General features: G+C 40.1%; 1 protein-coding gene across 3 annotated transcripts in view; it reads left to right on the top strand.

The window, feature by feature from the left end:
* The window catches only part of mipol1 (mirror-image polydactyly 1), a 168,784-nt gene that overhangs the window by 50,712 nt on the left and 102,857 nt on the right, over positions 1–15,215 (top strand). For all 3 annotated transcript variants that reach the window (XM_034195481.1, XM_034195480.1, XM_034195479.1), the window contains 3 exons: positions 1,147–1,264; positions 2,776–2,819; positions 8,993–9,311. In XM_034195481.1, the coding sequence (XP_034051372.1) occupies positions 1,147–1,264; positions 2,776–2,819; positions 8,993–9,311 (481 nt within the window). The remainder of the gene's footprint in view (positions 1–1,146; positions 1,265–2,775; positions 2,820–8,992; positions 9,312–15,215) is intronic.

The following is a 15,215-nucleotide window of genomic DNA, read 5'->3' as shown; positions in this document are numbered from 1 at the left end:
CACTCATGTTTTCTTTGCCTAGAGGTGATTTTTACTAGCACAGTATAGCCAGACTCATTCTCATTTAATATGACCTGTGAGATCCTTCTGTTTCCCAGACTAGAATTTTTTTTTTTTTTTTTTTTTTTTTTTTTTAAAGCTGCACATTGGAATTACTGATGCTGTTGCTGTTCCTGCCTATAGGTGGCACAAGATGGAAAGTACTTGAAATTGGTTGATATTGGTAGGTCCAGGTTTCAGCGTCTCCATAAACATTATTTTTTTTATTTTATTTTGTTTTATTTTATTTTTTTTGGAATTATGTGTGCTGCATTTATTAATTCACAACTAATTCACAAGTTGCTGTGTGTGTGTGTGTGTGTGTGTGTGTGTGTGTGTGTGTGTGTGTGTGTGTGTGTGTGTCTTTCCACCTGTCATTTTGACCACTTGGTTTTTCTACCTGTTACCACCAGAGGGCAGTGTACTATTGTCTAGTCTCTCTCGCTCTCTCTCTCCCTCTCCCTCTCCCTCTCCCTCTCTCTCCCTCACACACACACTGAGTGTCAGTGTTTCCCTCTAATTGCTCTCTGTGTATGTTGTTGATTGCTTATGAATTAGCCTGCATTTAATGGGGGAACTGCCATCATTTTAATTACACCTGAGGAGCTCAGCTGTGATTGGTATCTTCCTTAACGAGAGCCATTTGCCATCTTTAACAAGACAGAAATATTAAAGCTGTGTTTGCTCTGCTGATGAGCGGAAAGTATTTAGAAAGCTCGACATGATAACAGGATTACTATTCTCTAATGATTATTAACAATAGGACTGGAGACCGAAAACGACAGAGCACCAAGAGACAGGTTAGGAGACTGGGAGACATCGCTCCAGGGAAGAGGGAGACAGACTTAACTGATGACGGGGACAGAAAACTGCAAGACATGAAGTAGAAAACGGCAAGATATCAGACTAAAGAGTTGGGATGGATGTGTCGTGAGATGCAGATGAAGACAGAGAGATAAGAAGGAACATACTTATAAACCAAACAGGTTTGAGTGGTTCCACTGGAATCTGTGTGATCTGAGCAAACGCTTCCTGATTCTGTCACCATCTTAAACAAATCCACGTGTCCAGATTGTTTTCATAGCCGTCTGTTTTCCTGTTTTCCAGCTAATCCCAGAGTGAATGTAGAACTCCGTCAGTGTCTGCCATCACCTGTCAGGCCCCAAATCAGCGACGCCACACTTCAGCTCAGCAGATTACCGCCGCAGCACAGCAGCCCCGAGAGGTAGGTCACAAAAACACGGGGGCCTCAGGCTGGGGTACTGGGGTGAGCAGAGACAAGGTGCTTGACGGTGAAATCACCTGGTGGTCGCCTCCTGGTAATGCGGAGTATTGCTCCTTTCCCTTTGCATGTCTCCGTCTATTGGGGCAGAGGCCCTCTGTGCCCTGTGGCCCTTTTTGAGCTATGGCATGCATAATTCCTGACTCATTCCTGATACACACACATGCATGTGTACGTACATTCATGTAATACACCTCAGTATACCTCATAACTCACAAAATTCTGCACATGCTGATTTTTGTTGCCATCATCGTGATCACCTGATGTGTTTTAAGTTTGCAGTGAGAACCTGAAACCTCTCAACTCTTTCTGGATCCAGTTTGAGACTACTGGTCTGAGGTCTTGTTCAGATTGCCAGTAAAAATCCAGTTTATGCGCATATCCCATTTGAATCGGATTTTGTGTTGCAAGTCTGAACAGTCAAATTTGCATGAACTCCGGTTTTTCCCAAATCCATTTCAAGCCTTATTTGTAAGTGGTTTGAAATGTGATTAAATGTGTATTTTTGGAAATACATTTTGGTCTGAAGGCTCAGATTGGTTTCTCAGTGTGTATTGCGTTGTTTGTAACACCTCATACCTGAAACACACTGCAGATACGGTTGAAGACGCACGTCACATGCGCAGGAGTCTGCAGTGTTTGAGAATTTACACCCAGGATATTAATGTACATGTGTGCCAATGGATTGAGAATCTTGGTCTAGCTATTGGTCTTTGCTGCAGGCACAATAAAAGTCAGAGTGTATTTGCATCAGAGCCACTGCAGGGAGTATTGATTATTTATTTATTTTTGTATTTAAAAATCATGTTCAAATAGAGGGAAAAATTCTCAAGTGTTTCAAAGTGAAACGTGGTTCATCAGTCAGTTACTCAAGTCTTTTTTAATAATTGCAAAGTGATACTATCTAGTCCTATTACAGATACCTGCAAGAATGGCATAAATAAAAAAAAAAAAACATGTTAATCGCATTAAAAAACAAGTGGCTTTGGTGGGGTCAATGCAGACCCCAGGTGTACAGATTAGTAAGCTTCATGACATTAAAGCATTATGACATTAAGCACATTAAACTTGTATGTAACTATTTGTTCGAGCCTTACTTGTAGCCAAGGTTATGATAGGACACTTTTCCTTAATGTGATATTAGAGGCAGTATTACATTCTCATTTGAAGTCTTCATCATCTCAGGAGCAATAATGTAATTGATACATTTTGTGACAACATGGCCTGTAGACATTGAGATGTTTGTCTAATGTCCAGCCTTTGGCATGTAGATAGATGTCCCCAACTTTAGGCTCATCGTATTTAGTTTCTGAGTCTTCAACATCCCATTTCTCTTTCTTCCTGCCTCCTTTCTTCTTCAGCTGAATTGATGTTTAAATTCTGACTGAGCTGTGAGGGTCAAAAATTGGAATCAGCATACACCCCATCACTCGTGTTGTTTCTGTTTCTTGCAGATCAGGATCTTGTGTGAGTCTTGACCACGTTGACTGGCCTCAAGGTATGTCAGCCATCCAGCTATCTTGTTGTAACACTCCCAAAATAGTCTGGTCTACAAGGACTGCAGCTTCACACCGTCCTGATTGAATGTCTAAAAAGCTGTTTGCTCTCTGTGAACGTACTGCCAGTGCCTTCTTTCCGGCACAGTAGCATGAACCTCCTCAGAAGGATGAGCAATGTGATACAGTGTTAACTGTCACAGCTACCTTTCCTCCTCACTAGAGCACCAAAACTCAAAGCACATGAGCTTACACTGCTAAGAAATTTAATGCATTTTCTTGCTTTGCAACATTATAGGATTTACTCCAAGTTAAGTTTATCTCATCCATTCAAACTCAGGTCCATCTTTTTGCACCACATCTCATCTAACTCTCATGTTTTCCACCGTTAAGTCGAGCACAGCAACTGCTCTGCAGAAGGCTATGAATGCTGCACAGAGAATTGTGGGGGGCAGCCTATCCACCATCACGGACATTTACACAAATAGATGCAGAAAAATGACCTCCATTATCAAAAAAGACCCCACCCACCCAGCAAGCATGATGTTTGTTGCTCTCCCATCAGACAAGAGGCTGCGGAGCATCAGGTGCCGAACCACCAGACTGAGAAACAGCTTCTTCACAGAGGCTGTGAGGCTGTTGAGATCTGGTGGAGCACTATGGCTCTGTTGCTTTCTGCACATTAATATTAACTAGTGCAGTACCTGTAGGAAGTTTTTTTTTATACTTTTATGGGAGGGCAAATATCACTTGCATTGCAAATTAATAAAGAACATGGTTCAGTTTGGTGTTTCACACTGTTCAAGGACATTATCATTAACTATCTAACTTGGTAGGAGTTGGTGATAGAGTTCCTTAATGGGTTTTGTAAAGAGATAACCACAAACTAAATCCTTGCTTTCTTAAATTGAAATGAAAAACAATGTTAGTTATTGAATTAAGTGTTGAAGCTTGAAGAAGAATAGTGCAAGGCTACAGACGTGTGTGTGTGTGTGTGTGTGTGTGTGTGTGTGTGTGTGCGTGCGTGCGTGTGTGCGTGTGTTGGGGTGGTCCCCAAAAAAATCTTAAAAATAAAGGTTTTGAAAATAAATCCCAAAAATACTTCATAATAAAGGATTTAGTTGATAATGAGTACTTTTTATGTCATTCAGTTGTATGTTTTTACTGATATGTTGTATTATATTATTATTTGAATATAGTATTTCATATTGCTTTAAAAAAATCAGATTTATTATCAATTATATGATAATAAAAAGATTCCTATTAAACAGGTTATTGGAAGAGACTCAGACAAAATTAAACACTTCATAATAAAGGATTGAGTTGATAATGAGTACTTTTTATGTCATTCAGTTCTATGTTTTTATTGATATGTTGTATCATATTATTATTTGAATATAGTATTTCATATTGCTTTACAAATCTGATTTATTATCAATTATATGATAAAGATTCCTATTAAACAGGTTATTGGAAGAGACTCAGACAAAATTAAACACTTCATAATAAAGGATTGAGTTGATAATGAGTACTTTTTATGTCATTCAGTTCTATGTTTTTATTGATATGTTGTATCATATTATTATTTGAATATAGTATTTCATATTTCTTTTTAAAAATCAGATTTATTATCAATGATAATAAAAGATTCCTATTAAACAGGTTATTGGAAGAGACTCAGACAAAATTAAACATTTAGAATATTTTATACACAGACAGGTGTTGGATGTTCGTGTGCAACATCTGGAATTTGGCTGACACCTGCCGAGAGAGGAGTCGAATGGGCATTCGCAGGGCACTCGCTGTCTTTCGGCTGCTGCCGTGCGCGAAAGGTTGTAGCGACAGCTGTTAGAGGCGTTTGAGGCAGCTCCAGTTTTTCTCGAGTGGCATTTGACTCCTTCTTCATGCTCCATTTTGCCTCAATCGTGCTGTGTGTGAAGGGCCCTTAAACTTGAACTCACAGCAAATATAAGATTATATTCAGCTTATATACTTACTGAAACCTTGTACAAATAGTGGTAAATTTGTTTTTGTTAGTATAAACCGGATTTTAGCTAACATCTCCTCAGTGTTGTCAAGTTAAACAGTCGCAGTTAACACTGACAGCATGTGTTTCACAGTAAATATATTATTTCACTGTATTATTGTATTGTATATATTACTAGCTGGAGTACCTGGCACTGCCTGGGTTAAACTGTTTTAGACATAAGCCAAATGCCAATCATTTTAATCAAAACAGTTGCCCAACATTTGTTTTTGTAATGCTGATGTCTTACAAATGTAATATTTAATGGGCTAAAGTTTGTCCAGCAGAACTATAAGAGGTGATTTCCCCAAACTAAGTGGAAATACTTGGTTAAAAGACAAACACATTTGAATTCCTTCATGCAGACTTTGTTTTGCAATCAAATTTATAACAAAATTACACACAAAAGATAGGTAACGGTAAATGTAAATATCAATGAATCAAAATTGAGGTAGTGGTGTATTTCACTGTTTTTACATTGCAATTTTACAAACATAAAATGGCTTTAAACAGCAAATGTAAATATTAGAATGGAGAAATATTTCTTCATGAAATTCACTTAGTGTTTTCTGCCCATTACAACCCCTGGCAAAAATTATGGAATCACCGGCCTCGGAGGATGTTCATTCAGTTGTTTAATTTTGTAGAAAAAAAGCAGATCACAGACATGACACAAAACTAAAGTCATTTCAAATGGCAACTTTCTGGCTTTAAGAAACACTATAAGAAATCAGGAAAAAAAAAATTGTGGCAGTCAGTAACGGTTACTTTTTTAGACCAAGCAGAGGGAAAAAAATATGGAATCACTCAATTCTGAGGAAAAAATTATGGAATCATGAAAAACAAAAGAACGCTCCAACACATCGCTAGTATTTTGTTGCACCACCTCTGGCTTTTATAACAGCTTGCAGTCTCTGAGGCATGGACTTAATGAGTGACAAACAGTACTCTTCATCAATCTGGCTCCAACTTTAATTATGGAATCACCCTGTAAATTTTCATCCCCAAAACTAACACCTGCATCATATCAGATCTGCTCGTTAGTCTGCATCTAAAAAGGAGTGATCACACCTTGGAGAGCTGTTGCACCAAGTGGACTGACATGAATCATGGCTCCAACACGAGAGATGTCAATTGAAACAAAGGAGAGGATTATCAAACTCTTAAAAGAGAGTAAATCATCACACAATGTTGCAAAAGATGTTGGTTGTTCACAGTCAGCTGTGTCTAAACTCTGGACAAAATACAAACAACATGGGAAGGTTGTTAAAGGCAAACATACTGGTAGACCAAGGAAGACATCAAAGCGTCAAGACAGAAAACTTAAAGCAATATGTCTCAAAAATCGAAAAATGTACAACAAAACAAATGAGGAACGAATGGGAGGAAACTGGAGTCAACGTCTATGACCGAACTGTAAGAAACCGCCTAAAGGAAATGGGATTTACATACAGAAAAGCTAAACGAAAGGCATCATTAACACCTAAACAGAAAAAAACAAGGTTACAATGGGCTAAGGAAAAGCAATTGTGGAGTGTGGATGACTGGATGAAAGTCATATTCAGTGATGAATCTCGAATCTGCATTGGGCAAGGTGATGATGCTGGAACTTTTGTTTGGTGCCTTTCCAATGAGATTTATAAAGATGACTGCCTGAAGAGAACATGTACATTTCCACAGTCATTGATCATATGGGGCTGCATGTCAGGTAAAGGCACTGGGGAGATGGCTGTCATTACATCATCAATAAATGCACAAGTTTATGTTGATATTTTGGACAATTGAAAGGATTGGGGGTGATGAAATCATTTTTCAAGATGATAATGCATCTTGCCATAGAGCAAAAACTGCAAAAACATTCCTTGCAAAAAGACACATAGGGTCAATGTCATGGCATAGGGTCCATGTCAATGAGCAGATCTGATTTGATGCAGGTGTTAATTTGGGGTATGAAAATTTGCAGGGTGATTCCATAATTTTTTCCTCAGAATTAAGTGATTCCATATTTTTTTCCTCTGCTTGGTCTAAAAAAGTAACTGTTACTGACTGCCACAATCTTTTTTTCTTGATTTCTTATAGTGTTTCTTAAAGCCAGAAAGTTGCCATTTGAAATGACTTTAGTTTTGTGTCATGTCTGTGATCTGCTTTTTTTCTACAAAATTAAACAACTGAATGAACATCCTCTGAGGCCGGTGATTCCATAATTTTTGCCAGGGGTTGTAGTTTTGAAGAGCCTTTTGATAGACAGTGTTCCTTGTCATGCCACCTGGCGAGTGGATGTACAGCTGTTCTGGGTTACCAACCCTGGAGTAGCTGACATACAACTGGCTATGGGAGAACACAGGCTCTGTCAGATTCAGTCCAACCACCTTAAGGGACTGTCCCTGAGCCATGTTGATGGACATTGCAAAACTGGGTTTGACTGGGAACTGCAGACTCCTGAACTCAAATGGCATGTCTGATGGGATAAGTGGAATCCTTGGTATAAAGACATCTTCTCCCTTGGCCTTGCCTGTTGTTACTGTGTCCCCCAGGACTCTTGGCATCAACTTCTTAATTGTGAGTCACGTTCCATTGCAGAGCTTGGGTGGGTGGAGATTCTGCAGGAGCATGACTGGGGCACCAACTTTGAGCACCAAGCTGTGTGGTGGGAGGCCTGCTGGTGCCAGGCTGTTAAGGAATTCAACTGGGTAGTTAACCACCTCATCTAGATCGGGCATGTGTCAATTGACATGTAGCTGGAGGCCTGTCCTGGAAGTTGGGCCAGAGGCTTAGCATTGATGTCATCCACTGCCAAGTTCTTTGGAGCAAGGATAGCACGCTCGCTTAGCCAGTTGTGGTTCTGGTAGTTACAGTGGAGGTTTGGAAAGACTTTGGCCACCAACCCACATATGTCATGAACAGTGTGACCAAAGGGCAGCTTGACCTGGTCATCCAGAGTGTCAGGTTGCCCACCTAGTTTGGGTGGGGTGGAATTAGAATTGACCACTTTCTAATTGTTGTACTCAGGCTTTCTTGATGACATCAAGTAACCATAACAGATAAATAGATAAAGAGAATAGATTAAAGCATTAAATTATTGGTTACATTCAATTTTTTAAAAAATGGTACCAGTTTGTTCCCCATGTCATGAAGATCCAGAAGATATATCGGTTTTAGGGCTACATATTATAGTTTGGGAGTTTATCCCAGACAGACAGACAGACAGAATTAGCCCTTTATGTATATAGATTATATATATAACCTACTTGACCTTTTGAAACCTAATTTCGCATCATGTCATGTGGAAGCATATATGGTATGACAATGAAAAATCTTTGAATAAACCACCATTTGAGGTCAGATCAGAGAATTTGTCCTTCTGAGTCATATCATGCCATGTGTAATGTGCCCGGATGTCTCTAAATAAAACTCTGGATTCTCCGAACTTTGCCTTCCAAAGGCTGCTTCACTTTGTGCACAAAATATGAACTGAGCTCTCTTGTTGACGATAGCCGAAGTTATATTTGATTTATCAATGTAAAATCAATAAGCAACTGTACCTGCAAGGTCTCTTCAGGACCCCTCACTATGAGGAAGCTTCACTTTTTGACTGATGTGTCTCTGCCCTTTTGTTTCTTTTGCTGTTTGAGCTGTGGTCACTAACTTTGTACAGTGGACAACACATTGAAATGATGCACATGAGCAGCTCAAATAGGTTTCCTTGTTAAGGTGTCTAGGTTTCAGAGAAAGATCAGGTCTTCAGAAGGAGCTGAGAGTCCAACTATTGGTCCTTCATTTAGAAAGTTGACAGTTGAGGTAGTATAGCACCTGATCTGAATAACTGCTTGCAGCTATCATGTGCTGTCAAATTGCAAGGAGACCCTGATGTAGACTGAGAATACCTGAGTGATTACCTGTCCCATCAGGTCTGAGCATGCATTGGAATCCTTCAGGAGGAACTGGATAGATAGCATGACTATGGTCAGGGAGGTCGTGGAAATTTGTCAGCATGCTGACACCAAGACTTGGAGTTGGATAAAAGGCCAAACACTAATACATGGAGCTAACACATGGACACCTTTGTTGACATTCTTCATCCTGATCTGGGCCTGTTTTATTATGTAGGTCTACTTAGTAATGATCTTTCTGTGTCTTTTCTTTCATTAGCTCCTCAGCACCTTCAGGAGTCTCCAACTTTGGGCTCTCCCTCTCCAGTCTCCCAGAGATTTCTCTCTCCTCCTGTCTCTCCTGCTGTCCAGAGGAGGTCGCTCTCCACTCCTTTTTCTCCACTGTCCCAGAGGAGGTGTGTTTCTCCTGGGTTCTCCAAGCTTGTAGGAGGTGCACCAGTGATGGAAGTGGACCTTTTATGCAGCCGCGACCCATCGCCCCTTGCAGAGAATTGCAGTGAAGAACATGATGGAGGTCGAGCACCCAGAGGTCCTGGTAGCCCTGTCATCAGAAGACACCTGGTGATCACTGACAAAAGGTCAGACTGTAGATGCTGCTAGTACTAATTATTATTTTATTACAAAACAATATGAAATTAGTAAAACTTTATGATTATGTCTGAATTGTATTTTGTGAAAATAATATCTATGTGAGAGTTTTATCAATGTTGGAAGAAATATTTTTAAACCACATATGCATATTAACTGACTTGTACAAAGAGGAAGATGAAAGCTTGGAGTTATTAAGAAACGTTTATTGCATTTTATTAAGCTTCTTCAGCTTTTTTTCAGACTCCTGCCTCTTCATATTTTCCACCTTTTCTCTCTTTTTGTGTTGCATTTTATATAATATTTGTAAAGTCCTTTTGAGATGCATCACTGTATGAAATGTGACCTATTAAATTTTGGTTTAATTTGATTAGTCAAAGCAATAGAGTGCCAGAAATAGTAAAATAGTAAAAGCAATACACGCAGAAAAAGAAAAAGTTCATTAGAAGCCACTGATATTGAGATGAAGTTTGATGGCTTCTTTTTCTGTCAATTACAGAAGACACTGTCAGCCATATTACAGTGTCTTATTTACCCGCTTTATTACGCTAAGAAGCAGCCTGACCTTTAAGGTAATATCAGAGAATTACAGCGACGTAGGCGAACATTACTCACTGCTTATTAAAGCAACCGCTCATAACCTACTGCCTTCAATTCACCGTTTCATATCCCAGTAATCTGAGGCCATAACCTGAGGTTAAAACGCAAGACCTGACAACAGACCAGACAGACAGATGGACAGTTGAATGACATGACTAATGAAACAGAATGCAACAACGTACAGAACTCATCTGACCAAACAGATTTAATGACTGCCAGAAACCCCCCCCCCCCCCCCAAAAAAAAAGTTGTGTGTTTTGTTTCTAATTTCTAATCATTATATTTTCTAATAAATTGATGGCACTTCTTAAGTATATGCTGTATTTATAGGGAGAATTTAATATGGCCAACATAAATTAGGGTGCCCACATTTCAGTTTTCAAAAAAGATGATGTTTTGGGGCAGGCACTGGCAGCAGACTTAGCAGATGTGTCATATGGGGATACATTTGAGGTGGGGTTTAAATAGTTGACCAATGTTTGCTTCCTTCACAGTGCATCCAGAAAGTGTACACAGCGCTGCTCTTTTTACACATTTTTTTTTTTTGTTACAGCCTTATTCCAAAATAGATGAAATAATTTTTTCCCCTCAAAATTCTACACATAATACCCCATAATGACAATGTGGAAATTTTTTTTTTTTTTTTTTTTTTGGATTTTTGCAGATTTATTAAAGATAAAAAAAAAAAATCTCAGAAATCACATGTACAAAATTATTCACAGCCTTTTCCACAAACTTCAAAATTGATTTCAGGTGCATCTTAGTTTCCACTGATCATCCTTGAGATGTTTCTACAGCTTAATTGGAGTCCACGTGGGTTAAATTCAGTTGATTGGACATAAACTGGAAAGACACACACCTGTCTACAGTTAAGGTCCCACAGTAGACAGTGCATGTCAGAGCACAAACGAAGCATGAAGTCAAAGGAATTGTCTGTAGACCTCCGAGACAGGATTGTCTCAGGGCATAAATCTGGGGAAGAGTACAGAAACATTTCTGCTACTTTGAAGTTCCCAATGAGCACAGTGGCCTCCATCATCTATAAATGGTAGATGTTTGGATCCACCAGGACTCTTCCTAGAGCTGGTCGCCCGTCTAAACTGAGCGATTGGGGGAGAAGGGCCTTAGTCAGGGAGATGACCAAGAACCAGATCGTCATTCTGTCAGAGCTCCAGCATTCCTCTGTGGATAGAAGAGGATCTTCCAGAAGGACAACCATTTCTGTAGCAATCCACCAATCAGGTCTGTATGGTAGAGTGGCAAGACACAAGCTACTCCTCAGTAAAAGGCACCTGAAGGACTCTCAGACTATGAGAAACAAAATTCTCTGGTCTGATGAGACAAAGACTGAGCTCCTTGGTGTGAATGCCAGGCATCATGTTTGGAGAAAACCAGGCACTGCTCCTTACCTAGCCAATACCATCCCTACAGTGAACCATGGTTGTGGCAGTGTCATGCTGTGGGGATGTTTTCAGCGGCAGCAACTGGGAGACTAGTCAGCATTAAGGGAAAGATGAATGCAGTAATGTACAGAGACATCTTGGATGAAAACCTGCTCCAGAGCGCTCTTGACCTCAGACTGGGGCGATGGTTCGTCTTTCACCAGGACAATGACCCTAAGCACACAGCCAAGATTTCAAAGGAGTGGCTTCAGGACAACTCTATGAATGTCCTTGAGTGGCCCGGCCAGAGCCCAGACCTGAATCCGAGAGATCTGTAAATGGCTCTGCACCAACGCTCCCCATCCTGTTGCTTGAGAGGTGCTGCAAAGAGGAATCGGCAAAACTGCCCAAAGATAGGTGCACCAAGCATGTAGCATCATATTCAAGAAGACTTGAGACTGTAATTGCTGCCAAAGGTGCATCAACAAAGTATTGAGCAAAGGGTGTGAATACTTTTGTACATGTGATTTGTTAGTTTTTCATTTCTAATAAATTTGCAAAAATTTTACTTTTTTGTTTTTTCATTATGGGGTGTTGTGAGTAGAATTTTCAAGGCAAAAATGAATTTCCCCCATTTTGGAATAAAGCTGTAACATAACAAAATGTGGAAAAAGTGAAGCGCTGTGAAAACCTTCTGCATGCACCGTAGGTCCCAAAAAGAGGACAAGTCCGAGACGTCGTTATACATATTGCAGCCCTAATACAAATATTTGATAACTGTTATAATAATCATCTCCTGTATATAACAGAAGTGAGTGCGCCCCTGTGAAATATCACTTTGTCAACTAATTTTAAATTTATCATCTCATAATCATAATTGCCTGATATCAAAGTTGACAAATTGTATTTGCTTTTGAACAATATATCAAAAACATTTTACATAAATGCAGAAAATACTGACCAAAAACTAGAAACTCAGCTGTTAGTACAAACATGCACTGCTTTTATATAACACATCTAAATTCACAGTGAGGGGGGGATACAAGAACTTTTCCAAGTTACTGAATATGTGTTGGAGTTCATTCTAATCACTCTCTAATACGTAAAATAGAAATATTATGCTAATGCATGGTCAGTTTGTTTTGAACTCACCCACATGGGGTATGCAGCCAGTACATTGGGAGTCCTTGTTCCAAGCCTGGATAAATGAGGAAGGTAAAGCGTAACCTTAAAGTTTGTCAAATCTCAGCCACATGGGGTGTGCAGCGAGTACACTTGAGCGACTGCGTCACCAGCCGAACAGTTCCCCCTAAAAATCAGTCCGTCCTGCCTTCACTGAGCATGCGCCATTGCGGAACGTCAGCAGTGATTCACCGATTATCACCTTGTTTCTGCTTAAAACTGCCTCGTTTTTGCTTAAAACTGATTTTAGAGGTTGGACTTTATCTGATGGGTAATGATCACATTATTCCCTTTGATTGCTTTGGGTGTAGAGAGTCAGACTCAGAGACTCGGACTCAGACATGCTGCTGTGGCACGCTGATCCCTCTCCCATCTTTTATGATGAAATAATGCTGAATTTATGTGGAAATAATTGTTGTACAAAAGCTTCAGATATCTGTCGTTGAGAACGATTTTTAGCGGGTACTGTTGGTCGGTGGCACCGGTACCAAGCCCGGTTAAGCAAGTGTCTGACAGGGTGATGAGTGTGAAGTTGGATTTTGAAGGGGTGATGATGGGGAGGTGATGGTCTAGTGGGTAAGCGTTGGGCTTCAGACCAGAGGATCCTCGGTTCAAAACCTAACCAGACCACTAAGGGCCACTAAGAGCCAAACTTAATCACTAAGGGCCCTTATGCCAAGGTCCTTAATCCCCTAGTTGTTCCCGGTATGCAGTGAGCCCCTTGCATGGCAGCACCCTGACGTGTGTGTGTGTGTGTGTGTGTGTGTGTGTGTGTGTGTGTGTGTGTGTGTGTGTGTGTGTGTGTGTGTGTGTGTGTGTGTGTGTGTGAGAGAGAATGGGTGAATGCGAGGCTTTGAGTTTCTGATGCAGATGGAAAAGCGTTATATAAATGCAGTCTATTTACCATTTACCATGAATATCATCAGTGCATATTCCCCACAGGTAGGTTGTGAACTGAAGGAGAAAAATAATTTCTGAAGTGAGTTAGATGTGGTGGTTGGAGCAGACTTCAATGGGCATGTTGGTGAAGGGAACCATCAATCAACAATTTGCACCATTTTTTCCTAAAATTGGAGCAACTTTAACTTTTGACTCCTGTACAAACTGAAATTGACCTTTGTCACCATGCTTAAGGGTTTTACCTCATAACTCCATAACATTCAGTCATAGATAATCCAAACTATACCTTTTTTTAATCTTAGACAAATAATGTGGTATAGTTTTCAATATCATTGGAGCATTTTTAAATTTTAACCCCTGTGTAATTCTTCAATTGACCCCTGTGTGGCTGCCTATTGAAAATTCAAGTGGCCCGTCAGTTTTTTCAAAAGAGCAATATCGAAGTAGAATTTGTGCTGGATTTGGTGCTTGTCTCACCATGTGAAGTATTGTTTCAGTTATTTGCTGCACTACGTGAGGGAAACTTCCAAGAGCTCAATGAGACTCTGAAGGTCTTGCAAGCTTCTGTGAATGTGATTGGAAACGCTTGGCATAGTGCAGTTTTTGTCTGTTCCTTCAGCAGTTACATAGAACTTCATGGATGGATCAAAGAAAACAAAAGAAACTAAAATGAAAATATAGGCATGTCTACCCTGAGCCTACTGGGAACCTGCAGCTGACATTTCACATCTTCTTTTGAATCAACTTATGGTGATGCACCAGGCAAAAGTTGCCCGAAATCCACTTTCTTTAATCACTTCCTCAGAAGCTCGTAACTCCTTTAGAGTTTTCATATGTCTTGAATGCTTCCTTCATTAGTCTGCTTTGTTTACTATCGGTCTGCCAGTCTGTCTGTTCTTGCCCAAAGAAAACTGGCTGTAAATGTGATGCTATAGATGTGTTATATAAAACGATATGCATAATTATACAGATTTTTACTTTGAGGTGTGTCTTTTCAATTTAACCTCTGCAAAATATTTTATTTTGAATTATCGTAAGAGGAAGTGCTGCTTGTCACCTTAGACATGATATAATTATTGAGGGTTGAAGCAGCTCTGAGTCATTTTGAAGTGACATCATATTTGTTGTATACTGTATACAACCCAATTTTTAGCTTACTTGGACCAGTGACCAGTGAGCTCGTCTGGACCTTCTAGTGCACTTATGTCATGGGTCACCCGTCTGCTGGCGTGTAAACATTTTTTTTCACAGAAACTGATGGACCAATGAATCTGAAACTTGGTGTGCATGCTCCTAACCATGAGGACACCATAGTTTGTGCTAGGCATTCTCATCCGATTTCAAATATGGCCACCATGGCAGCCATCTTAAAAATCTCATATACAGCCATTTGTCGGCCATTTATGCAGCAATTGTGCTGAAATTTGCTGCATGGGCAGCAATCAGCAAGCCCAAAACATATGTGACCCCTGGACTGTGACCATGCTCACTTTTCCACTTCTTCATGATGCTGCCACCATCATGCTTCACTGTAGGGATGGTATTGGCTAGGGGTGGGAAACGAGGGCCGAGACACTGCAGGTTTTCCTTGCAACCAATCACCTCAGCAGGTGGGTTGCTGATGAGCTTCTCCCCTTAAAATAAACATGTGATCATCAATGAAATTACCTGCTGAGGTGATTGGTAGTCAAGAAAATCTGCAGTGTCTCAGCACTTCATGGCACATGGTTTCCCACCCCTGGTTGGTGATGAGTGGTGCCTGGTTTCCTCGAGTTCAATCTTTGTCTCATCAGACCAGAGAATTTTGTTTCACATGGTCTGAGAGTCCTT

The sequence above is a fragment of the Thalassophryne amazonica genome, chromosome 19 (genome assembly GCF_902500255.1).
Source record: "Thalassophryne amazonica chromosome 19, fThaAma1.1, whole genome shotgun sequence".
Taxonomy (NCBI): domain Eukaryota; kingdom Metazoa; phylum Chordata; class Actinopteri; order Batrachoidiformes; family Batrachoididae; genus Thalassophryne; species Thalassophryne amazonica.
The sequence above is the reverse complement of the archived record's forward strand: the minus strand, read 5'-3'. Positions and strand labels throughout refer to the sequence as shown.